The 27888-nt window shown below is 38.5% G+C and overlaps 1 protein-coding gene across 2 annotated transcripts in view; it reads left to right on the forward strand.

Moving 5' to 3' along the window:
- RABGAP1 (RAB GTPase activating protein 1) overlaps positions 1-27888 on the forward strand; it is a 217344-nt gene that overhangs the window by 11860 nt on the left and 177596 nt on the right. For both annotated transcript variants that reach the window (XM_036748848.1, XM_036748847.1), the window contains exon 2: positions 11268-11467. In XM_036748848.1, the coding sequence (XP_036604743.1) occupies positions 11318-11467 (150 nt within the window). In that variant the 5' untranslated portion in view covers positions 11268-11317. The remainder of the gene's footprint in view (positions 1-11267; positions 11468-27888) is intronic.

Here is a 27888-nt window from a genome sequence, read left to right on the forward strand (position 1 = left end):
TACAGGGTTATTCTGAGAATAATGGATTGTAAACCTTACAGTGTCATAGAAATATGAAGGGGGGGGTGGTTGCAGGAGGGAGAGAATAAGCATTTCTGTAGGGCCCTACACTCCAAATGCTTTTTTTCCCCCCTTAACAAATATTATGTCATTTGATCCTTAAAACAACCCTGGGAGGTAAGTGCTATTATTATCTCCATTTTACAGTTGAGGAAACTGAGTCAGAGATTTGATGATTTGCCCCATGTTACACAGCTAATAAGTGTTTGAGGCCACATTTGAACTTAGGTCTTCGTGACTCCAGCCCCAGCAGTCTCTCCACTACACCATCAGCGGCCTCTGAACTATTATTAAACATAATCATTATCCAGTTTAATGGCTGGCATTTCTTTAGGATTTTAAAAATTATGACATTTTATAGACATAAATTTACAATAACCCTTTAAAGTAAAGAGTGCAGAAGGGTACCCTCATTTCATAAAGGAGGAAACTGAGACCAACAAGAAGTGTGTGAAGTAACTTGCCCCCCAAGGGCACATAGCTAGTAACAGAAGTAATCTTAGTCCCGTGCTTTTTCCATTGTACCGTACTAATTATTCCATGAAATAGTTAAATTGTATCTCTTTGGATGTAGCCCTCCTCAAGAAAATAAGCAAACCAGTTGTTTTTTAATGCTGTAATATGGAATCACAGAATTTTCAAGCTGGAAAGGACTTTGGAGGTCATAATATTAACTGTTCAGTCTCCAGACATTTATTAAAATACCAGATACTGTGCTAAGTACTGAGGATAGATACACAAAAATAAATCATCTCTTTTCTTCATGGAGCTTACATTCTTTCTTTTTTTAAATTCTGACTTTAGTCAACACCAAGTAAGATGAACATTTCCGTACATAATGCAAAACAGAGAGAGGATCAATATTAAAACCACAAAGCTGTATTATGAGCAATTTGCTTTAATCTGTTATCTCTAAAGCTGTCTTGCTTTTCTGTGTTTCTTACTTACCTTTGTTTTGTTCTTATTTATATATCTTTTTAAATGTTTCAGCAGCCCTCATATTTTTCTTTTATTCCCCCCATTTCGGTAATACTGTTACTAGCAAGCCTCCCTACCACCACCATTTCAAATACCCTTCCAACCTTCCTCAACAAATTGAAAGTAAGAAAATTAAAATCGTGATATTAGATATGTGTTGGCCGTGTGCAAAAACTTATAATTCGTCTGCACTTTGAATTTACTGCCTTTCTATCTAGAATTGGATAACATTCCCTTTCAGTCTTTTGCAGTTGAATTGTGGCAGGTCATTGCATTCATCAGAGTTCTTAAATCTTTTAGAGCTTTTTCTTTACAATATATTCCCTGGGTCCTTTCTCACTTCACTCTGCATCAGTTTATACAGTTTTTCCTCTGAATCTTTGTCTTTCATAATTTCTTTATGCAAAACTTGTAATGCCATATACATATCAAATATATAATGTGAAAATGTATATTTAATGCAGTAATATTACATCATGTTCATATACTCTAATTTGCTTCTCCAATTGATGCTCTACCCCTCTTATTTTCCAGTTCTTTGTCACTACCAAAAGAACTGCTATAAGAATTTTTCTGTATGTGGGCCCTTTTCCTCTTTAATTGCTTTCAGTTGTAGGTCTAGTAATGGTATCACTGAGTCAAAGAGTACTTGTAGTTTAGTGGTTTTTTGGGTGGTTCTAAAATGCTTTCCAAAATGACTGGATCAGTTCATGGAAGGAGTTAATTAATACTCTAATGGAGGAAACATAGATATGTAAGTATATATAGAATTCATACAGAATTAATCCAAGGTTGTTTTGAGAGGGAGGTGAGGCCAGCAATTGGGAGAAGAGAGTAATGATCAGGACAGGCTTTATGTAGAAAATGACATTTGAGCTGAATCTCAAAGGAAACCAGGGATTCCAAAAGCTGGAGATGAAGAAACAATTCCAGGTAAGGAGTCAGCAAATACCAAAGCCTAAAAACAAGCTACAGAGTATTTTGTGTGCAGAACATTAGATAGTTCAGTGTGGCTAGAGCATAGTAGAGGTAGAGGAGAGGAATGTATAAGAAGGCTGGGAAAGTAAAAAGGAATGAGATTGTGAAGAGATCTAAATGTCAGATATCATTCTTTATCATGCTTTGAGGATCTGCTCAGGTGCCACCACACGTATACCCTTATCTGTTTCTCCAGCCATTAGTGGCCTTTCCTTCCTCAAATATTCCTAGAACATTTTGTTTTGTTTTTTTATTTCCCACACACATACTTGTATTATACTTATATACATGTAATGTTTTTGAGGGCAGAGGTTGTTTAATTTTTGTGTTTGCATCACTAAAATGTCTTGTTCGTAGTAGGCACTGAATGTTGTTTGTTTTTGTTTTTAGTTGAATTGAGAAAACTGAAGCCCAGAGAAGTGAAATGGTTGTCTAGGATCATGAGGTTGGTGGCAGTGGTGTTCCTGAAATCCAGGTCCTGTTGAATCCCTGTCCACTGCAATTTCTACTACTTGGAATGTAGTACTTTGGAGTCTTCTGCAGTTCACCAGATGTAGAGTAGCAAATTGGACAGCAGAGAATTAAGTAAATCATAAGATTTTGAGCTAACAGGGACCTTAGGCCATCTAGTTCGGTTATCTGTCTTATCTTCTCATTACTGCAGACTTTACTACCTTTGAATAGAGTTCTACCCAATTATAAACATACATGGAAACTGGGTACCTTTTCATGTGTAATTTTTTTGGTTTTGGTTTAAAGGTTAGAAACTGCATTGTTTTGTATTTTACTCTAAAGAGCCTCAGCCCTCCCTCACTTAAATCCAATTCACTTTCAAGTCCAGATATCACCTTGCTAATGTCATTGGTCCTCTTCAAGAACAAAGGACAGAGAACAACACTCTAAAGTGCCTATCATTTGACAGTGAATCTTTTGCTTTGAAAAGGCTCACTTATATTTCCTGTAGTTTGGCATTTTCATTAAAAAGTTTAATCTTCCTGGGCCCTTAAGGCACATTTCTTTTTAGTTTTACTGAAGTGGAGCTGTTCAAGAACAAAACTTTGAATTTAGGATCACAGGAGGGAGGCGTCGTGGTATAAGGAAAAGGATAGCTTTAAATCAATGATAACTAGTTCAGATCCCAACTTTGATGACAGTCACCTGTGTGACCTTCCACAAGTAATTTCCTTTTCTATAAAATGAAGGGATTGGGACAGATCCCCACACCCAGACTTGCTTGTACATACATAAATAGAATGTGATGAAGTGGAAAGAATATTTTTTGTTGTTCAGTTGTGTCTGACTTCATTCTCCAAGATATCTGGATCTAGATCAGTAGTATTGCTAATAAAAGGATACAGGATGGAGAGAACAGCATGGCATACTATATTGATCACAAATTTGTGATCCTTTGATTTAGAGTCCCAAGAGATTTCATGAGAAACTTGAAGTTGGAAGATATGAGTTTGAACCTGTTCTCCTTCCCTGCCTGCCCTTCCCCCCTGCCCCTTCCCCTCTCACCATTTTAGCAATATGATCTTAGGCAGATCTTCTCACCTCCTTTAGCCTCAGTTTCCTTTTTTCTAAAATGAAGATAAGAAGAGATGTACTACCAACCTTATAGGGTTATTATGTGAAAAACATGTCATAAACTGGCAGATGTTATAAGGTTAATAGTTTCAATGAGAATTAAATTGTTAGTGGTAAGTGAAAACATTAAGAGAGTGGCAAAATTTTATATGAACTTTATATTTGTAGTTACCTTCAGTTGAACCACAGATTTCTTATGCCGATGATGATATCTTTCTGATTTTTGTTGTGTTTAAACAGAAGCATTTGGTTGCAGAGTCATCAGAAAACTAAAATGAAACCTTCATTTCATCTTAGTCAAGGAATTCAAAGGAACTAACGCTCAGATTCAGAGAAAGCTATGTGCATTGTTCGTAATTAATGGTGGTGGAAAGGAATTTATTTCATGAAAGAAGGGGAGGTTTTCTGTTAAGTTCTTTAGATTCTATCCCACCCTTCCAAGGGAAAAACTTTGCAAGAGATGTAAACTTCAAGAACAGATAATATGTTGACTGCTTCAGTGGAATTTTCATATATGTTTTTCTTTTTGCTCTTCAATTTAAAGAATGACTGTCCACAAGCCACAACCAACAGTTCCAGGTGTCTTCCTTTTTTTTCTCTTCAGATTCCACAAGTAATCTTAACTGCACTTATTTTTTGGTTGAGCAGAAGTGTTGTAAGGGTGGAGAGAATAAGTTATAGGGAAGCCTCTGCCAAAGGAAACCATAGGCAGCTTTGAAATTCTTTTTAGGCTGTGGCCCAGTTCTGAACTTGATGGAAAAAAAAAAACTGGGAGAAGTATTCATCATTCCCCTACCTTATTCTGATCTTCTCTTTCCCCCATCCCCATACCCCCAAACACTTATATGTGTACACACACATGAACAGAATGTGAGTGTGCATGAGAGAGTGGCATGATATAGTGGAATGAACACTAGGCAAGGAGTCAGGAGACCTGGGTTCAAGTCTCACCTCTGTCACTAGCTATTGTGACCCTGGGCAAGTCACATTACCTCCCTGCACCTTAATTTCCTCATTTTTAAAATGGAGGTTAGATTAGGTGATCACTAAAGTTCCTTACAGATAGAACACTCTTATGGTTCTGACATTATCACATACTGATGATCTGTGTAACCTTGCACAAATCATTGCATCTCCTTAGGCTCACTTCTCACTTTTGTAGTTCCACATGCTTATACATACTAGTCACTCTCAGTCCTATTTCTACTGTACCCTTTGGGTCAAACATTGACAAAAAGATATAAGGAAATCAAAGCTGTTTTGACAAGCCGAGACCTGAAAACAACACTAATTTGCCTTGACATACTGGTTAGAAAACAGTGCCTTACATCCATTCAACTCAGTTGTTAGGATCAACAAGATCTCTTTCAATTCAGTTAAGTCACACACACACACACACACACACACACGCATATACATAAAACGTTGTTTAGTTGGTACCAGTTGTTCATTAGAGTACTGGGCATTATGTCTACAAATTATTTTCAATTCATTTCTTCCAAATATTTATTTCATTGTATCTACTACAAACATCCAGATGTTTTTTCTTGTTATTCGGTTATTTTTCAATCATTTCCAACTCTTCCTGACTCCTATTTGGGGTTTTATTGGCAAAGATACTGGAGTGTTTTACCATTTTCTTCTCCAGATCATTTTACAGATGAGGAAACTAAGGCAAACAGGGTTAAATGATTTACTCAGGGTCACACAACTAATAAATGAGGCCAGAAGATGAGTCTTCCTGACACCAGGCCTAGCACTCTATCCACTATACCACCTGGCTGCCTACCCATCTGTTCTTACCTTATGGGAAAAGTGGTATAGCACTAAGGGTAATTCAGCTCTTTGATTAGCCAGGAGATAATTATTCAGAATTACAGAGGGCTAGAAGTAAAAAGACCCTATCTACTTTGTATTTGAGTACATTTTAAGGAATCCCCATTTAGAAACTAAGCTTTCACACCTTAGTTTTCTTTGGTGTTACTTTTTTATATATTGGATAGCCAATATTATGTTATCACAGCAGGTGCATTTGGAAAATAACAGTTGTGAGTAAGAGCAAAGCCAATAAAGAAATCCTATCTTGAGATTTTGTCCTTATTCATAAATGAAAATTTCTGCCAACTGCTGTCTTTGGAAACCACTAAACCCTAGAAGTATAGAATACCATATACTGTTCAAACCATATATTTAGAAGTCATATGTTTAGAATTGAAAGTGACTGTATTCCAATCCTCTCATTTTGTAGATGAGGAGAATAGGGTCTAAAGAGGTTAAGTAACCCACATAATTATACAGGTGACTTGTAAGTGTCAGAGCTGAGATCAGAATGAGATCCTCTTATTCCAAATCTCATGATATTTTCCACTGTCCCTCCCTCTCTCCCCCACGCCTCATTGGGAGCCCTGTGTTCAGTTCTGTCATCACATTTTTAGAAAAACATTGACATGTTGGAATAAGGGAGCATGATGAAAATGGGTACAGAACTGGACACCGTGCCATATTATTGCCAGCTGAAAGAACTGACTTTCCCCATCACAGTTTCAATATAGTGAGTGTCAGCATAATAAATTACATTGGAATTTTGGGGGAGTTTTGCGGAAACTGCAGACAACATGCATTAGCCAGCAGATGAAAGAGAAAAAAGTTTAGAAACACAGAAATGTATAAAATACATGTATAGTATTATATAACATCAACATATTTTATCTTAGTATCATAAATATGTACACTTTTTTTAAAGTTAAAGTTTGAGAAGGAAACATGAAAGCCAGCAGACAACACACAAAGGCTAATATTTTTACTTAACATTTACTAACATATAGCCCGTGGCCAAATACTTAACCCAAATTTTACAATAAAGTACTGTAAACACCCCATAAAAGAAAAAGAAAAAATTCAGACTGCTCTGGTACAAAAGGAGGGCCAAAAAATCTTACATGGATTTCCCAGATCCCAGTGGTGTTGTGGTCCTTTGAAACAGGAATTATAACTTTTTCTGCTTGAACTTCCAGAGTGGAACTTGGTACAATGGGTAGAAGTTGCAGAGAGACAAATTTGCATTCAATAGCAAGAAAAGTGTCCAAACAATGAGAGCTATGTGACTGTGGAATAAGCTGCTTGGAGAAATTTTGGGTTCCTCCTGCTGAAAGTCTTCTGTTAGAAACTGTATAACCAATTCTCTGGGATGTTGTAGAGCACATTCCTTCTCTGAGAGCACTTTGGACCAGAGGATCTCTGACCCCTTTTCATGACTGAGATTCTGTAGGAAAAGACCTTAGAACACTGAGCAATTAGAGGTTTACGATGTGTTTTCCCCAAAACAATCCTGGGAAGTTGTGAAGGGGTTTAAAAGCTAAAAGAGAAATTTATATTTTATTTTAGAGGCAACTGGAAGCCACTGGAGTTGGTTGAATAGGGGAGTGACATGGTCAGATCTCTGCTTAAAGAAAATGACTGGCAGGAATGTGCAAGATGAATTGAAGTGTTGGAAGACTTGGGGCAGGAGAACCAGTTAGGAAGCCATTGTGATAACCTAGGTAAGAGGTGATGAGGGTCTGACTAAGATGGTAGCTGTGTCAGTGGAGAAAAGGGGTTGTATGTGAAAGATATTGTGAAGATAGATAGTATTTGGCAACTGATTGATATGTGGAAGAGACTAAGGTAATGCCAAAGTTACAAACTTGGGAGACTAGAAGGATAATGGTGTCTTCAGCTCCTGTGGCTACCACTCTATTCCATGGCCATATCACCTCCGTCCTGGACTATTACAATACTTTACTTTTTTAAGAAATAGAGTTTTATTTCTGTCTTTCGTTTTTACATTCCCTACTTTCTCTCCCTCTTCTCTTCCCAGAGCCATCCCGTATAATGAATTCTTTTCATGGAACAAAGATTCAACAAAACTAATCTGCATATCTCCCAGCCCCCTCAAAAAGGCTGGTATTAAATGCAAAGCTCCACACCCATGGCTCCTGACTTCATTAAAGGACTTAGTGGAGGTTTTTGCATATATTTCTTCTTTAGGGCCAAGCTTGGTCATTGTAATTTCTTAACATTCAGCTTTAGTTGTTTTGTTTCTATTATTCTTTTAATTTACCTTGTTATAGCCTTTGTGTATATTTTTTCCTGGTTCTGCTTTCATTTTCATCATTTCTTTTAGCACGTTAATATTCCATTATTTGCATAACACATTTTGTTTAGCCATTGCCTAATTAGTATCCAACTATTTGTTGCTGTTCTTTGCTACCAGAAAAGTCACTGCCATAATTTTGAATTATTCAAAAAAAGTGACTAAAATATCCAACACTTTTATCCAGAGATTCTACTACTAGGCATGTACCCAATGAGATCATACTTTTTGTTTTGTGTTTTTTAAAAAGGCCTCATATGCAGGAAAACTTTTGTAGCAGAACTAAGTGGTTACAAAGAACTGGAAGCTAAGAATAGTGCTTATTTATTGGGGAATGGCCAAACAAATTGTGATACATGAATGTAATAGAATATTGTTCTGGTGCAAGAAATGACAACTACTTTGAATACAGAGAGGCATGGAAAGACATACAAACTGATGCAAAATGGAGCAAGCAGAGCCAAGAAAACAATATATGCAATGGACTACAACTATATAAATTGAAAGAACAGCCATGACAAAAAAAAAATCAAAGATGAATGTTGCAAAATTGCAAAACACAAGCGTAGCCCCAAAGAAGGGATATAAGAAGGTATTTCTCCTCACTTATTCGTAGGGGCAAAGGGGTGGAATGTTGCATATATTGCCAGATTTTATTCAGTGGATTGATTCATTTTGCTCATTTCTTTTTTCTTCTTATTTTTCCTTTAAAAATTTATTATTATATAGAATAGCTCTCTAGGAAGATGGAAAATTTAAGTGGTGTAAAAATAAAAGATAACATTTTTTAAAGTGAGGTCATAAATATTTGGGTGTTTCTTTTTATGTTTTATATCCTTGGTAAATATGCCTAGCATTGGAATCTCTATCAAATAGTTTGGACATTTTAATCATTTTCTTTGCCGAATTTCAAATGCATTAGTCTTTTAATTGACTGCATCTGACTGCATCTTCCCCTTTTCCACTCTATCTCCCACATAGATGACTAATTGATATTCTTAAATTGTAAGTCACAGTGTCACTCCCCTCTTCAAAATGTTCTAGCGCTCCCTCTTAAGAATAAGAACAACAATAATACCTAACATTCCTATAGGACTTTCTATGTGCCAGGTACTCAATTGTTGTCTCATTTGATCCGTATAACAACCCTGGGAGATAGGTGCTATTATTATCCCCGTTTTACAGATGAGGAAACTGAGGTTAAATGACTTGCCCAGGGTCACACAGATAGCAAATATGCACTCAGGACTTCCTGACCAGGCCCAGCACTCCATCCACTGCACCACAGTTACCTCTGGGATCAAATATGATCTCATCTGTTTGGCTTTTAAGACCCTTTATGAACTGGCCCTGGGTTTCCTTTCCAGTCTTTTTATTCAGTACCTCTTCCTTCTTGCTAATCTTCACATGCAACATACCACCTCTCATGTCTGTGGTTCTCCACTAGCTCTTTCTAATCCCTAAAATGTGCTCCCTCCTCATCTCTACCTTGTGGAATCCCTTGTTTCCTTCTAAACTCAGCTCAGGTGCCAAATTCCACAGGAAATCTTTTCTGATCCTCCTAGTTGCTTGTGGCCTCCTTCCCCATTCACTTGCATTTCTTTTGTATATACTTATATTTGCACATAAAGTTTCCCTTCATAGAATGTAAGTTCCTTGATGATAGGACTTCCATGTTTGTTTTTGTAGAGCCTAACTTAGGTCTTGACAGAGTAGGCCTTTAATAATTGATTGTTGATTGGTTAGTCACTAGTTTTGCAACCAGATTGAGAAGTTTTCACAAGGTATATTTCAGTATTTCTCAAGATTAGTCATTTCAACAAAGGTAGGTACTCCCTTTGTAGATGAGCCTACCTTATGAAATGGACTTCATGAACTGAGGTGTCCATTAAGATTCATCACTTTCTGCTGAAGAACATCCCCAAACTTAGCTAGACTTGTCCTCAGAAAAGACACACCTTCTCATGCTAGGCTAATGCTCAAAACCTTTCTAGATAGACATAGGGCCCACCAATACTCTTACTTTGTCAAAGCCTAAAAAAACCTCAGGAGCATCTCCATGATAAGATCAAGCATTGGAGTAGGACTTCAGTAAAACAAAATATTCCAGGGGAGTAGTGAGGAGAAAAGGTAGAAGAGGGAATCAGCTAATAAGTTGGTAGGGTAAATAACGTCCTTTTCATAAGTTATACATATCTTCTTACTTTTTGTTTGGGAATGTGTTATAGAAATATTTTGTCATAGTTTTGGAGCTGGAAATGACCCTGCTGGTCATTTAGTTCAGTCCCTTCATTTTGCACATAAGAAAATGAGGCCTCAAAGGGTTAACTTACCCAAGGTCACACAACTAGCAAATGACAGTTGTTATTTGAACCCTTGTCCTGTAAGTATACCAAGTTGTCTCTTTCTGAAAAACATCCCATATTGAGTTAAGTTCCAAGAAACTAATGGGTTTGGAGTTCGTGTTATGAATATACTTGCAGTTTATCACAATGACCCCAGGCTCCAAAACCTATGGGTATTCTCCTTTTTTTGTTTATCTCTTTTGGTTTTAACATGGAATCGTGGTTCAGTTCCTATTGCCTTTATTTCAAAAGGAAAGTGTTGTAAGTTGCTTGTGAATATCAAGCTTTAGTTTGACTATGGAGAACATTGTGGATTTATGGAGTATATGTTTTAAATCTAGTGACTTCTTAATTTAGCATTTTTAGAAATTAAGAAATAGATTTTTAAAAATTTTTTATTTTATTTTCAATTAATAAGAATCTCTTTTTTTTCCATCTCACCTTCCCTTCATTGGGAAAAAGGTGGGGGGGGGGTGGATAACAAAACCCTTGCATCAAATATGCATTGTCGAGCAAAATAAATTCCCACGTTAGCCATGTCCAAAAAATATCTGTCTTATTCTTCAACTTGAGTCTATCACCTCTCTTATCTGGAGGTGGTTATCATGCTTCATCATGAGTGCTCTAAAATCAAGGTTGGTCCTTGTATTGATTTCAGTTCTTCAGTCTTTCAGGACTGTTTATCTTTACGATGTCGTTGTTATTGAGTAAGAAGTAGAAAGTTTTAATTCTGTGTTTTATTATGCACAGAGCCAGAAAATAGAATTTGTAGCCTGTGCTCAAGCAATTATCCTAGGTAGGCAGAGCTCTCCCAAATGGATTGTACATTTTTTTGAAGTCCAAAATATTGGGGCATTGCATGACAACATTTTTTTCACTATCTAGAATAGTGAATCAAGTATTATAACTAAGCAGTGATGGCCCTGAAAAATGGTTTTTTAAAGAAGACATGTATTTCTTTTAAGAATTTCTATATGTGCTTTGTAAAGATCAATGCAATATTAATTATAGGAAGGAACTTGAATGTTAAATACAAAACAAAATTTGATTAAAAATCATTCGATATCATGTTTGTTGTCAGGTTAGTTATGCAGTCAAAACTTTATTTTTCTGATTGATGGCTTCTTGGGGCATCAGTTTTTTTGGTAGACTTCTATATGAGGATCTTTATGATTTTTGTTTTTCAGGAGTTTTTAAAAGATTTAATCATTCATGAGTTGAGCTTCCTTCTTGAGTCATGGATGACAAGGCCTCTGTTGGGAAAATCAGTGTCTCCTCAGACTCGGTATCAACTCTTAACAGTGAAGATTTTGTCTTGGTTTCCAGGCAAGGGGATGAAACACCATCTACAAATAATGGTAGCGATGATGAGAAAACAGGACTGAAGGTAAGAATTCTGACCCTGAGTTTATTATATTTTCCTCTTAGTGAAGCTTACACTTTGCAGTTTGACTTGAAAACATTGAAATTGATTTCTTTTGTCAGTAAGTTTCTTCTCTATGTAAATGGAGTGATAGAATTTGTATTTGATTGAAGACTTTCTTATTGATCTTTTTCTGCTTAATCTTGTAGTAATCATAACTGTTTATCAGAATCACTTGTTGCAAGATAAACATTTGTGTTGTCATAGCGTTTTTGTAACTTCTGTAATGATAGTAGCTCATATTTATATGGTGTTTTACAGGTTAGACAGTGGTTTCTTCCCAGAAGTTACTTAGTTACCATTTTTATTTATAATCAAGTAGAAATTATTCCTCCTGCCCGCTATATTACTCTCAGCACCACGGCCACCAATTTTCAGAAGGAAACTGATGCTCAAGAAGCTAATGACTTATGAAGGTCAGTCAGCGCTGGTCAGTAGAGGAACAGATGCTACAGTCCCACACCTAGCATTTTCCTTTTCTCACACACCTTTGACATCTTGCTTCTTGGGGTTATAAAGAGTGGCAGTTGTGTTAACTATGTTGTATTCTTGGAAGTTGGAAGGGACATCAGATGTCATCTCAGTCCAAAAGACACTGAGGCCCAGAAAGGTGAAGTGACTTGCCAGAATCACACAGCTAACAAGTAACACAGGCAGGATGTGAACACATGTCCTCTGATCTCAGATGTAGCTCTCTTTTGCCATTCTTATCACCATCAAAAAAGAGCTTTCCTCCCAGGTGTCAAAAACTTGTCTCTTTGGTTTCTTTCTTTTTTTTTTTAATTTAAATTTATTTATTTAACATATTTGGTTTTCAGCATTGATTTTCACAACAGTTTGAATTACAAATTTTCTCCCCATTTCTACCCTCCCCCCCACTCCAAGATGGCATATGTTCTGGTTGCCCTGTTCCCCAGTCAGCCCTCCCCTCTATCACTCCCCTCCCCTCTCATCCCCTTTTCCCTTCCTTTCTTGTAGGGCAAGATAAATTTCTACGCCCCATTGCCTGTGTATCTTATTTTTTAGTTGCATGCAAAAACTTTTTTTTTTTTGAACATCTGATTTTAAAACTTTGAGTTCCAAATTCTCTCCCCTCTTCCCTTCCCACCCACCCTCCCTAAGAAGTCGAGCAATTCAACCTAGGCCACACATGTATCATTATGTATAACCCTTCCACAATACTCATGTTGTGAAAGGCTAACTACATTTTGCTCCTTCCCAACCCATCCCGCTTTATTGAATTTTCTCCCTTGACCCTGTCCCCTTTCCAAAGTGTTTGTTTTGATTACCTCCACCCCCATCTGCCCTCCCCTCCATCATCCCCCCCTTTTTTTAATATCTTCCTCCCTCTTCTTTCCTGTGGGGTAAGATACCCAGCTGAGTATGTATAGTATTCCCCCTCAGGCCAAATCTGATGAGAGCAAGGTTCACTCATTCCCCCCTCACCTGCCTTCTCCCTTCCTCCCACAGAACTGCTTCCTCTTGCCACCTTTATGCAAGATAATCCACCCCATTCTATCTCTCCCTATCTCCCTCTCTCAGTATGTTGCTCTCTCATCCCTTAATTTGATTTTATTTCTTTTAGATATCTTCCCTTCATCTTCAACTCACCCTGTGTCTGCTCTCTCTCTTTTACATATATATATATATATATATATATATATATATATATAAACACACACATATATATACACACATACATACACATACATACATATACACATAGATATATACATACATACACATTCACTTATATATATACATAAACATATATATATATACAAAAATATATATATATATATGTATGTATATGTATATGCATATTCCCTTCAACTACCCTAATACTGAGGTCTCATGAATCATACACATCATCTTTCCATGTAGGAATGTAAACAAAACAGTTCAACTTTAGTAAGTCCCTTAAAATTTCCGTTTCTTGATTACCTTTTCATGCTTCTCTTGATTCTTGTGTTTGAAAGTCAAATTTTCTATTCACTTCTGGTCTTTTCACTGAGAAAGCTTGAAAGTCCTCTATTTTATTGAAAATCCATATTTTGCCTTGGAGCATGATACTCAGTTTTGCTGGGTAGGTGATTCTAGGTTTTAATCCTAGCTCCATTGACCTCCAGAATATTGCATTCCAAGCCCTTCGATCTCTTAATGTAGAAGCTGCCAGATCTTGGGTTATTCTGATTGGGTTTCTACAATACTCAAATTGTTTCTTTCTGGCTGCTTGCAGTATTTTCTCCTTGATCTGGGAGCTCTGGAATTTGGCGACAATATTCCTAGGAGATTTCTTTTTGGGATCTGTTTGAGGAGGCAATCGGTGGATTCTTTCAATTTCTATTTTGCCCTGTGGCTCTAGAATATCAGGACAGTTCTCCTTGATAATTTCTTGAAAGATGGTATCTAGGCTCTTTTTTTGATCATAGCTTTCAGGTAGTCCAATCATTTTTAAATTATCTCTCCTGGATCTATTTTCCAGGTCAGTGGTTTTTCCAATGAGATATTTCACATTGTCTTCCATTTTTTCATTCCTTTGGTTCTGTTTTATAATATCCTGATTTCTCATAAAGTCACTGGCTTCCACTTGCTCCAATCTAATTTTTAAGGTAGTATTTTCTTCAGTGGTCCTTTGGATCCTCCTTTTCCATTTGGCTAATTCTGCCTTTCAAGGCATTCTTCTCCTCATTGGCTTTTTGGAGCTCTTTTGCCATTTGAGTTAGTCTATTTTTTAAGGTGTTGTTTTCTTCAGTGTATTTTTCAGTATTTTTTTGGGTCCCCTTTAGCAAGTCATTGACTTGTTTTTCATGGTTTTCTCGCATCCTTCTCATTTCTCTTCCCAATTTTTCCTCTACTTCTCTAACTTGCTTTTCCATATCCTTTTTGAGCTCTTCCATGGCCTGGGACCAGTTCATGTTTTTCTTGGTGGCTTTTGTTTTTGGCTCTATGACTTTGTTGTCTTCTTTAGGCTGTATGTTTTGGTCTTCTTGGTCACCAAAGAAAGAATCCAAAGTCTGAGACTGAATCTGGGCGCGTTTTCGCTGCCTGGCCATATTCCCAACCAACTAACTTGACCCTTGAGTTTTTCAGTGGAGTATGACTGCTTGTAGATTACAGAGTTCTATGTTCCATGTTTGGGGGGGAGGTGCCAGATCTGTCACACCAGCACTACTCCTTTCCCAAGAACCCCCAGCCCAGGCTGGGCTTAAATCTTCAGCAGGCTTTTGCACTCCTGCTCTGATCCGCCACTTAATTCCCCCCACCAGGTGGGCCTGGAGCCAGAAGTAACAACAGCTGTAGCTGCCCCACCTCTGCTGCCCCCGGTCTGGAAGCCAAACTGCGAACTCCTTCCGCTCCTGCAGCTTTTCCCACTAACCTTCTCCGCAGTCTTTGGTGTTTGTGGGTCGAGGGGTCTGGTAACTGCTGCAGCTCACATATTCAGGGCGCTAGGGGCCCCATCCGCCCGACTCCAAGTTTGGTTGTTCCGCGCCGCTCAGGCTGGGCTCTGCTCCACTCCGTTCCCAGCTCCCAGCTCCGAGCTCCATGTGGGATAGACCTCACCCAGAGACCATCCAGGCTGTCCTGGGCTGGAGCCCTGCTTCCCTCTGCTGTTTTGTGGGTTCTGCCGTTCTAGAATTGGTTCAGAGCCATTTTTGTAGGTTTTTGGAGGGGCTCGGCAGGGAGCTCACAGTAGTCCCTGCTTACCAGCCGCCATCTTGGCTCCGCCCCCTCTCTGGTTTCTTTCATTTGAAAATTTCTCTTTAAGAAAAACAGTACTATTGAGCTGAATTTATTAAATTCAGACAGATAGAACACTGGGCCTAGAGTCAGGAAGACTTGAGCTTAAATCTGGTCTCTGATACTTACTATATGACCTTAGGCAAGATACTTTACCTTTATTTGCCTTAGTTTCTCCAGCTATAAAATGGGGATTATAATAGTACCTACCTCCCAGGGTTGTTACAAGGATCAAATAAGATATTTGTAAACACTTAGCACAGCCCCAGGCACTATATCAATGTTGTTGTTGTCATTAAGGTTGAAATATCACCTAAAATTATTTTAATTTGTTGCCCTTCCCCAAATGAGGAGTGTCTTATAGCTAGTCAATAGTCAATAAACATTTATTAAGTGCCTCCTGTGTGCACTATGCTAAGTGCTAGGGAAACAAAAACAGGCAAAAGACAGCCCCCGCCCTCAAGAAGCTCACAAGCTAATGAGGAAAGACAGTAAGCAAATAAATATGTACAAATACGTTTTACAAGATATTTACAAGATAAGTAGAAATAATTAGGAGGAGGAAGGAGCTAGAATTAAGAGGAGTTAGGAAAAGGCTGCCTGTAGAAGATAAAATTTTAGCTGGGACTTAAAGGAAGCCGATAAAAGAGATTAGGAGGGGAGAGCATTGGCAGACAGAGTCAGAGCCTAGAGATGGAGTATCTTGTTCTAGGAACAGCAAGGAGGCCAATTTCACTGGATCAAAGGGTACATGATGTAAGTAAGGTATAAAAAAGACTGAAAAGGTAAGAGGAGGTTAGGTTATGAAGGGTTGTGAATACCAAACAGAGAATTTTTTATTTGATCCTGGGGTCAATAGGGAGCCACTAGAGCTATTTGAATAGGGGATTGACATGGTCAGACCTGCCCTTTAGGAAGATCATTTTGGTGGCTGAATGGAGGATGGATTGGAGTGAGGGAAAAACTTGAAGTGAGCATGTCCACCAGTAGGCTTGGCATGAGGTGATGAGAACCTATGCCAGAGCTATTGCAGTGTCAGAGGAGAGAAGGGGGTATATTCAGAGGATGTTGAAGAAGTGAAATCAATAGGCCTTGACAACAGTTTGGATAAGGGAGATGAGAGAAGGTCAAGGATGTCACCTAGGTGTGAACCTGAGAGACTGGGAGTATGATGTTATTACCCTCTACAGGAATAGAGAAGGTAGGAATTGAGGAGAGTTTAGAGAGAAAGAGAAGTTCAGTTTGGGACATGTGGAGTTTAAGATGTGTGTTTGGTATCTGGTTCAGATGTCTGCAAGGCAGTTGCCATTGTAAGATTGGGGATCAGCAGAAGAGTTCAGATAGTAGAAGTAGATTTGAGCATCATCTTCATAAAGATGAGATCACCAAGTGAAGTAGAAGAGGGGAAAGAGAAGAGGGCCCAAGACAGAAACCCTGGTTAGAAGGTATGATCTGCATGAGGATCCAGCAGAGGAGACTGAGGAACAATCAGGCGATAGAAGGAGAAGTGGTGTCCTAAAAACCAAGGGAGAAGAGAATATCAAAAAAGAGAGGGTGATGAGCAATGTCAGAGGCAAAGGATGAGGATTGAGAAAAGACTCTTGGACTTGGTGGTTTGATTGGTAACTTAGGAGAGAGTAGTTTCAGTAAAATGATGAAGTTGGAAACCAAATTGTAAGGGGTGAAGAAGAGAGTGAGAGGAGAGAAAATGTATTGTACATAGCCTTTTCAAGAAGTTTAGCTATAAAGAGCAAAAGAGATGTAGGACAATAGCAGGAAGATCAAATTAGGGTTATTTTCCCCCCAGGAAGGGGGAGACATGTTTGTAGGTGGTAGGCAAGGAGCTAGTAGACAGGGAAAGATTGAAAATAAGTGATAGAGCAGGGATAACAGACAAAGAAATCTGTTGGTAAAGAGGTTATCCTTGGTAAGGAGTAAGGCCACCTTTCCTCATGTGAGACAAGGGTAAATGAGGAGATAGTGGCAGAAGGCATATATGCAATAGGTGGTGAGGAAGAGGGGAGAAGAGAAGCAAATAGCCTTAGCTTTTTTCTAAAAATATGAGACAAGGTGTGTTGGCAATCAAAATGGGCTCTTAGCACTTAGTTCAAGAAGTGCCCTTGAAGAGTTTGGCCTTTATTCCCTTGATCAAATTAGGAGTCCTTGATGACCTCCTTGTCTCAAGGGAAAGCCTAGTTTAGATGGTTTGGGTGATATGTTTGTTACATCAGAGGTTTTTAGACCATGTGGGTTTAAGTCACATCTTTGTGACCATTTTAGGTCACATGGGTGAGTCGCATGTGTGACTCACCCTTGACCCTGAAAAAGGGGTAAAACCAGGGGTTGGCTTTCTCTTTTTCCTGGAGCTCTGACCCACAGCCATGGTGGCGCGTGTGACTCTGGGCCAGCCCTTGTTATGAACTCCCAGGCTGAACTTAGATGTTGGTAACTATGAATTGTATTTGGCCTGTCTGTCGATGTTTGTAATTTGTTTGTATTTGTTCTAAAGTTCAGGGTGCTGGCTTTTTCCCCTAAACTAAGTGAATACTATTTGTATGCTGAATTTAAATAAGCCTGTTAACCCCTTAGTTGCTTTCCTTAGTAAAGCAGATCAAAAGAACCTGGGCTTTTGGAGCATTCTGTGAGCTGGTTGTTGTTGATTTTACACCCCCCACAGCAGCTGCTAGCCAGATTGTTGAAACACAAGGCTCTCAGCTGAGAGAACTGGGGGGAGAGGGAACCATGAGAGGTTTGGGGATGAATGAAAAAGATTGGAAGAACTGCCACAGAGAGTTGGAATAGTGAGTTGTATAGTAGGATTGCCTAGCAGCAGTGAGGTCCCAGTTGAGATTTTGTAACATAAATTTGTAGTGGACCCAGTCAGAATGATTACTTGGTTTTCTTCATCTTCGTTCAGTGTTCATGTGTAGGAGTAAAGGCAGTAGATGGTGGGAGTGATCCAGGGGTGCTTGGAAGGGTGTAATCAGCAAAATGATAAAGGGGACTAGAAACTGAAGGGGAGAAAACAATGTAGAGCTGAATCGGTAGAGTGCCAAATTCAGGGAATGTGACCTGGGAGGGAATTGAGGGCTCGTGAGATAGAGATCACAGTGTGGAGCAGAGTTTAATAAGGGGAGGCAGAGGGAGAAATGGAAAGCCAATAGATTATGTTCTGGTAAGGGGACTTTGGAATTGTTGGACATTTTTGAGTGATCAAGGGTATGACTACCTTTGTATTTTGCTGAAGGTCAGTGGGGTTTAAGATCTTCCTTGCCCATCAATATGCCTCATGTGGAGCACATTAAGGGAAGCTTGCTTTCTTGTAGTAAGGCTTACACACCTTTTGTTAATTTATATTTAGGCACTGAGCCTATTAGCTGAGAGAGTATATATTCTGAGAGGTGAGTTTTTGCTTTGGGGGCTCACTTATGAGAAAGATGTTGTGATTCCCTGGTTGAGACTCTGGGTGACTATGTTCAGAGCTCCCCGACTCCTCAGAAGTAAAGTCTCTCTTGATTCAGTGGTGGATGTAAAGTTTATAGCAGTTTTGCTTTGATTCAGGCAGTAGAGCCCTGTCTGTTGGCCTTCATTTCTCTTCTCTGTATTTTTGTCTCTGTTTAATTAAAGAAGATTGTTGACCCTTGAAGCAGCTATCTTTCCTTGGTAAAGCAGATCTAAGAACCTTCACTAGCAGCCACCCTGGGTATGCCAGTGGTTGCTGTTACAAGTAGATAGAGAGGAATAGGTCATGTGAAGTGAGGTGATAGAAGAATTAAGTTAGGGTATTTGAGGGAGTCAATATATGTAGTTAAGCCTATAGGAATGTCATCTAGGGGGCGGAGCCAAGATGGCAGCTGGAAAGCAGTGAGCTCCCTGCCGAGTCCCTCCAAAAACCTATAAAAAATGGCTCTGAACCAATTCTAGAACTGCAGAACCCACAAAACAGCAGAGGGAAGCAGGGCTCCAGCCCAGGACAGCCTGGATGGTCTCTGGGTGAGGTCTATCCCACACGGAGCTGGGAGCTGGGAGCGGAGCAGAGCAGAGCCCAGCGTGAACTGCTCACACCAACCAGACCAGAAGCCGGGCGGAGTGGGCCCTAGCACCCTGAATCAGTGAGCTGCGGCAGTTACCAGACTTCTCAACCCACAAACACCAAAGACAACAGAGAAGGTTAGTGGGAAAAGCTGAGGGGAGTGGAAGGAGTTCGAGGTTCGGCCACCGCCCCAGGGGCAGCGGAGGTGGGGCAGCTACAGCTGCTGTTGCTTGTGGCCCCAGACCCACCTGGTGGGAGGAATTAAGTGGCAGATTAGAGCAGGAGTGCACAGCCTGCTGAAGATCCAAGCCCAGTCTGGGTTGGGGGTTCTTGGGGAAGGAGGAGTGCTGGTGTGGCAGAGCTGGCGCATCCCCCCTAAACGTGGAACATAGAACTCGTTAGTCTACAAGCAGTCACACCCCACTGAAAAACTCAAGGGTCAAGTTAGTTGGTTGGGAATATGGCCAGGCAGCGAAAACTCACCCAGATTCAGTCTCAGACTTTGAATTCTTTCTTTGGTGACAAAGAAGACCAAAACATACAGCCTAAAGAAGTCAACAAAGTGCAAGAGCCTACACCAAAAGCCTCCAAGAAAAACATGAACTGGCCCCAGGCCATAGAAGAGCTCAAAAAGGATTTGGAAAAGCAAGTTAGAGAAGTAGAGGAAAAATTGGGAAGAGAAATGAGAAGGATGCGAGAAAACCATGAAAAACAAGTCAATGACTTGCTAAAGGAGACCCAAAAAAATACTGAAAAATACACTGAAGAAAACAACACCTTAAAAAATAGACTCACTCAAATGGCAAAAGAGCTCCAAAAAGCCAATGAGGAGAAGAATGCCTTGAAAGGCAGAATTAGCCAAATGGAAAAGGAGATCCAACGGACCACTGAAGAAAATACTACCTTAAAAATTAGATTGGAGCAAGTGGAAGCTAGTGACTTTATGAAAAATCACGATATTATAAAACAGAACCAAAGGAATGAAAAAATGGAAGACAATGTGAAATATCTCATTGGAAAAACCACTGACCTGGAAAATAGATCCAGGAGAGATAATTTAAAAATGATTGGACTACCTGAAAGCTATGATCAAAAAAAGAGCCTAGATACCATCTTTCAAGAAATTATCAAGGAGAACTGTCCTGATATTCTAGAGCCACAGGGCAAAATAGAAATTGAAAGAATCCACCGATTGCCTCCTCAAATAGATCCCAAAAAGAAATCTCCTAGGAATATTGTCGCCAAATTCCAGAGCTCCCAGGTCAAGGAGAAAATACTGCAAGCAGCCAGAAAGAAACAATTTGAGTATTGTAGAAACCCAATCAGAATAACCCAAGATCAAGCAGCTTCTTCATTAAGAGATTGAAGGGCTTGGAATACGATATTCCGGAGGTCAGTGGAGCTAGGATTAAAACCTAGAATCACCTACCCAGCAAAACTGAGTATCATGCTCCAAGGCAAAATATGGATTTTCAATAAAATAGAGGACTTTAAAGCCTTCTCAGTGAAAAGATCAGAGCTGAATAGAAAATTTGACTTTCAAACATATGAATCAAGAGAAGCATGAAAAAGTAAACAAGAAAGAGAAATCATAAGGGACTTACTAAAGTTGAACTGTTTTGTTTACATTCCTACATAGAAAGATGATGTGTATGATTCATGAGACCTCAGTATCATAGTAGCTGAAAGGAATATGCATATATATATATATATATATGTTTAATTATATATATGAGTGAATGTGCATGTATGTATATATGTATGTGTGTGTATATATATATAGGGGGAGAGAGAGAGAGAGAGAGAGAGTGAGTGAGCAGACACAGGGTGAGTTGAAGATGAAGGGAAGATATCTAAAAGAAATAAAATCAAATTAAGGGATGAGAGAGCAACATACTGAGAGAGGGAGATAGGGAGAGATAGAATGGGGTGGATTATCTTGCATAAAGGTGGCAAGAGGAAGCAGTTCTGTGGGAGGAGGGGAGAGGGCAGGTGAGGGAGGAATGAGTGAATCTTGCTCTCATCATATTTGGCCTGAGGAGGGAATACCATACATACTCAATTGGGTATCTTACCCCACAGGAAAGAAGAGGGAAGAAGATATTAAAAAAAATGGGGGATGATGGAGGGGAGGGCAGATGGGGGTGGAGGTAATCAAAAACAAACACTTCGGAAAGGGGACAGGGTCAAGGGAGAAAATTCAATAAAGCGGGATGGGTTGGGAAGGAGCAAAATATAGTTAGTCTTTCACAACATGAGTATTGTGGAAGGGTTATACATAATGATACACATGTGGCCTATGTTGAATTGCTTGACTTCTTAGGGAGGGTGGGTGGGAAGGGAAGAGGGGAGAGAATTTGGAACTCAAATTTTTAAAAACAGATGTTCAAAAAAAAAAAGTTTTTGCATGCAGCTAGAAAATAAGATACACAGGCAATGGGGTGTAGAAATTTATCTTGCCCTACAAGAAAGGAAGGGAAAAGGGGATGAGAGGGGAGTGGGGTGACAGAAGGGAGGACTGAATGGGGAACAGGGCAACCAGAATATACATCATCTTGGAGTGGGGGGGAGGGTAGAAATGGGGAGAAAATTTGTAATTCAAACTCTTGTGAAAATCAATGCTGAAAACTAAATATGTTAAATAAATAAATTAAAAAAAAAAGCAATGTCATCTAAATCTGTGTATTAGCTACTAAAGAGTCCTAAGGGAATTTTTCTTGCTTCACCATGAATCTGGCTTTTATAAGGAAGATATATTTCTATTTAATAGAATGTAAATTGATTCTAGAACTCTCCAGATTCCAGTTATATTTCCCCAAGTGTTTACATATAAAAGAAGTAGAATTTTTCTGGAACTAGTAAAGCCTCAAAATATCTAGAGTAATGTATGTGGAAGAATTGGAAAATTTATTGAGCCACAGGTGATCTTGAGATAGTCTATCAATATGTGTCATGAAAGAAATGTTTACTATGTTTGGGTGGCATGTTACAAGAGACATTCATTTGTATATCTGTATTTATGTTAACCATCCTGGATGCAGAATCCTTTAGTGTGAAGAGCCTAAAGCCAGGCTTCAAAAGACCTGAATTCAGTCACACTGCTACCAGTTAGGGAATTTTAGGCAAATTACTCCCCTTCTCTGGGTCTCATCTTTTTTTAGCTCTGAAATGAGGTGATCATACTACATTATTGCTATATATTTTTTTGACATTTTACATTCTAAGCAATACTTAAGTATTCACACACTGATTCTTGTGAAGGTATAGGAGAGTGGGCAAGACGTCCGGAATATTTTACATGACGGCCAGATATTTTCGAATGAGTCTGTTTACCTTTTCTTTAACATGCACAAAGTGGATTTTACAAATTTTAGGGCTCAAATTAAAGCTCCCAACATAAGGTCTTGTCTTTGCACCCTCTTTAGCTTTCTGCACATGTGCAGGTAGTGTGATAATTGTAGCAACATTGTTATTATTAGCAGGGCCAGAAACTTTTGTGAGACAAAATGTAAGGAGAGGCATAAGAGAACTTAGGACATTTACTTTCTGTGGCCAGGATTGTCGTGAAGGTGAAGGCACTTTAGAGTGCTAAATAAAAGTAAGCAGTAGTTGTTATTAACAACTCATCAAAGCCTCAGTTTCTTTATCTGTAAAATGAGGCTAATGAAACATATACTCTGTATTTAATGAGGTTATTATAAGAAAAAATGATTTGTATATCTCAGAGAGTTATTGGTGTGTTGTTTTTATTATTTTTAAGATGGCAGTAGTACTACCAACCTCTTTTCCTTTCTGTTTCATAGGATTATGAAGAGGATTAAATAACTATCTGTACTAATGTTTTGGTCTTAGAGAGCATTCTAAAATCTAGAATGGTTCTATTTGGTTGAATTTCAAGTTTAGTTTAATTCATCAGAATTCATTCCTCGGGAATATTGTCTCTACCCCCTCGGGCTGTGGAGTCTAGTAAGGGCTTCCTGTTTGGGGGGTTGTTACTACTAACAATTTAAATAATTTCTTCTTTTACACCTTCTTTCATGCCATCTTCAAGGCATTTTTGCTATCCCATATCAGGAATGGAGATATTCCTTCAAATGAGTGTGAAAAAAGCAACAATCTAAGAGAATTCTGTCTCAGTGATCTCTTTATGTCCAATGCCCTTAAAATTTAGCTACCAGCTGCTGGTGATTCCTAGGAGACTAAAGTCTGTTGGAGAATATTAATGTCCTACACTCAGAACATCCTGAGTTTTCTGTCCTGAGATGTTAAACAAAGAGATTTGTTAGTTGGAAGGGAGTTCTCCAAGCTTTATGAAAATAAAGGAACAGGAATAGAAGTCATCTTCTCCTACCTAGAAATGCCCAAATCAGCATTTCCTAAACTGTTTCCAGAACTCTTATATTTAGCCTTAAACAGCTAGGGGTTCAGTTCTGGCAAAATTTTCCTTCCAAATATGAAATTATGTTCTTTTCTGCTTTGGACTTGTGATCTCATTAGTACAGGTACTTCTTCCACTAGTACAGATTTAGTGCCTCTAAACTATTTTGTCCAAATAAATCCTCTGCAAAGTATCTACCCAAAGTGCTGGATGCCTTTTGGTTCTTTTAGTATTTTATGGGTCAGTATCCATTTATTTATGGGTCAGGTATCCATTTATTATTCCCTCCCTATCCCATTTCCTTTAACAGCCTCCATGTGCTTGTTATCTTTTGCTTTGTTACCTTACGGATCACCTATGATTTACGAATATTCTGAGATTGTGATGGCTCATATTACACAGTTATTCAATTATCACCAGGCAAATACTGATTTTTAAAAGGCTGTTCAGTTTTTTGTTTTGTTTCAGTTTTTGATGGAGGTCGGGGGACAACTTGCTTTCCTGCTTTCCTCCTATTCAGTCTTACACTCAGCTCTTTTTCTGCAGTGCCTATCTACTGTCCCAGGCTGGTGGATTAGCTCAGTAGGGTAATATCTGGTTTCTGAGCCTGACATGTCTGTTTTGTTTTTCCTCTGTGGCTTACTAGACTTTGATAATCTGAGAAATTATGTATATATCAATATTAATTGTGTGGCAATTTTTCAGTGTGAAGATATATTTAAGTTATTCTTTTTAACTATAAATTTTCCCATTTTCTTTCTGCTTAATCATAAGGGGTATTCTAGTTCTCCCATATTTATATTTTTTATCAGTGTATACCAAGTGTTCTAAGGTCATATGAGCCTGTGAAACACTGGTTTATTTAGTCATTGAATTACTTAACCAGTTTTCTGACATGATCTTTCATTTTCCCTTAAACTATTTTGAAAGGTACTTATACAGATAGTATTCAGGAAATATGACTTTGGCAGTTCCTCCTGTATTCACAAACTATCGCTCCTAGTAGAATTTGAAGACAAGTGAATACTACCAATACTTTTCCAATCAAATAAGTATTTATTAATCACTTACTATGTGTCAGGCACTGTGCTAGGCCCTGGAATACAAGTATAAAAATGAAATAGTCCCAACGTGTAATGAGCTTTCATTCTAAGGAGTACATATAAAACATATATACATATACATATAACATAGCACAAATACACAATAGGTATAGATGTATGTGTACATATATACACATACACACAAAATAGTTAAATACAGTGTAGTTTGGGAAGAATGATACTTATAGCATTTGGAGGAATCCAGAAAGGCTTTATGCAGAAGGTAATGCCAGAGCTGTATGTTAAAGAGAGGAGCTGTGGGGTGTAAATGGAAGGAGGACATCACAGTCATGTGGCACAGAGAGTGCAAAGGCACAGTGATGGGAGATGAAATGTTGTGAGTGAGGAGCAGAGACAAGGCCAGTTGGGCTGGATGGCTCAGCATGGGAAAAATGGTGATACTCAGGAAAGTTAGAAATGTAGGTGGAGGCCAGGTTGTGAAGGGCTTTAAAAGCTAAACAAAGGAATTTTTATTTTATTTTAGAGGCAATAAGAAGGCACTGGCGTTGGCCAAATGAGTGATTCTCTGTGGTCAGATCTGTGCTTAATGAAAATGACTTTGGCAAGAATGTGTGAGATGGACTAGAGTGGGAAGAGACTTGAAGCAGTAGGAAGATGTTGTGATCATGTAGGTGAGAGGTGATGGGGGCCTGAAACTAAGATGGTAACTGTGTCAGTCAAGAAAAGAAGTTATATGTGAGAGAAGTTTCAAGATAGAAATTGCAATCCTTGGCAACTGAATGATATGTAGGGTGAGGGAGTGAGCAGTGGAGAGTAATGCCAAGATTATGAGTATGAAACATGGGAAGAATGTTGGTACCTTTGACAGAAATAGGAAAGTTTGGAAGAGAGTGTTTAGGAGGAAAGATAATGAATTCATTTTTAGACATGTTGACTTTCAGTTAGTCTTAAGGATATTCAGTTTAAAATGTTTAGTAGCCAGTTGACAGTGTGGAACTCAGTGTCAGAGGAGAGCCTGGTGCTGGATATTTAGAACTAAGAGTCATCTGTATAGGGATAACATAAGCCAGGAACATTCATTACAAGTAGAAGGTGAACTAGAAGAAAACAGGGTCTCAAAAACTCAGAGACAAAATTATCCAGGAGGAGATGGTTGTCTACAGTATCAAATGCAGCAGATAGATTGAGAAAGATTAATACATACTGAGGAAAAGTCCATCTGATTTGGGGATTAAGAGATCATTTGTAACTTTAGAGAAAGAAGATTCAGTTGAATGATGAAGCTGAAAGCCAGATTACAAAGGATCAAGTATGAGGGAAGAAAGCAGAGACAGCGAAACATAGACAACTTTTTTCAAGGAGTTTGGCTGAGAAAACAGGGAGAACTATTGTTAGCTTGAGGGGATGGTACAGTCTAGTAAATGTTTGTGTATGGTGGGGTGGGGGGCAAATTTTTTCTTTTCAGATAAGGAAGACTTGAGCTTCTTTGAGGGCAGTAGGAAAACAAGGTTTTAGGGGTAGTTAAAGGTTCAAGAGAGGGGAGGATGATTGAGTATGAAATCTGCTGGGCAAGTTGGGAGTGGGATCAAATTCACATGTATAGAGGTTAACCTTGCCAAGGAGAGGGTCCAGTTTTTTATCATAGACTGGGGAAAAGGAAGAGAGAGTGAGAGTTGATGCCAAAGTTTTGGTTCATTGTTTTTTTTTTATTTAATATATTTTATTTCCCCCCCCCCAATTACATGTTAAAATCAATTTCTTAACATCTTTTTTTATGTTTTTTTCAATTTTTAAAAACATATTTACTTTAAGTTTTGAGTTCCAAATGCTATCCCTCATTCCCTTTATCTCCTCCCTCCTCCCTGAAGTGGTAAGCAATCAGATCTAGCTTGCAATTATGTAAAATGTTTCCATATTAGTCATTTTGTACAAGAAGACTTGAATAAAAGTAAGTGAAAAATAACATGGTTCAGTCTGTATTTAATCATATCAGTTTTTTCTCTGGAAGTGGCTAGTATGCTTCATCATTAGTCCTTTGAGGTTGTCTTGGATCATTGTATTATTGAAGATAGCTAAATCATTCCTAGTTCTTCATCAAACAATATTGCTGTTACTGTGTACAAATGTTTTCCAGTTCGTGTAAGTCTTTCCGTTTTTCTGAGATCATCTTGTTTGTCATTTCTTATAGCACAATAATATTCCATTACAATCATATACCACAGCTTTTTAGCCATTTCCCAATTGATGGGCATCCTTTTGATTTCCAATTCTTAGCAACCACAAAAAGAGTTGCTATAAATATTTTTGTACAAACAGGTCCTTTTCTCCTTTTTTTGAATGTTTTTGGGATATAGACCTAGTAGTGGTATTGCTGGGTCAAAGGGTATGTGCAGTTTTTTTTCTAAATTTAATTTATTTAATATATTTAGTTTTCAGCATTGATTTTCACAAGAGTTTGAATCACAAATTTTCTCCCCATTTCTACCCTCCCCCCACTCCAAGATGGCATATATTCTGGTTGCCCTGTTCCCCAGTCAGCCCTCCCTTCTGTCACCCCACTCCCCTCCCATCCCCTTTTCCCTTACTTTCTTGTATTGCAAGATAAATTTCTATGCCCCATTGCCTGTGTGTCTTATTTTCTAGTTGCGTGCAAAAACTTTTATTTTGTTTTTGAACATCTGTTTTTAAGGTATGTGCAGTTTTATAGCCCTTTGGGCATAGTTCTAAATTGCCCTCCAGAATGGTTAGGTTAGTTCACAACTCCATCAACAATCCATTAGTATCCCAATTTTTCTACATCCCCTCCAACATCCAACAATTTCCTTGTTTTGTCATATTAGCCACTCTCATAGGTGTGAGGTAGTACTTCAGAGTTGTTTAAATTTGCATTTCTCTAATCTGTAGTGATTTAGACCGTTTTTTCATGTGACTAGAGAGATAGCTTTGATTTCTGTCTGAAAACTACCTGTTCTTATCCTTTGATCATTTATCATTTGGGTAATGACTTGTGTTTTTATAAATTTGACCCAGTTCTCTATATATTTTGGAAATGAAGACATTATCAGAGGTACTTCTTGCAAAATTTTCCCCCAGTTTTTTGCTTTCCTTATAATTTTGGTTGCATTGATTTTGTTTGTGGAAAAAACTTTGATTTTATGTAATCAGAATT

The sequence above is a fragment of the Trichosurus vulpecula genome, chromosome 3, assembly GCF_011100635.1.
Source record: "Trichosurus vulpecula isolate mTriVul1 chromosome 3, mTriVul1.pri, whole genome shotgun sequence".
Taxonomy (NCBI): Eukaryota; Metazoa; Chordata; class Mammalia; order Diprotodontia; family Phalangeridae; genus Trichosurus; species Trichosurus vulpecula.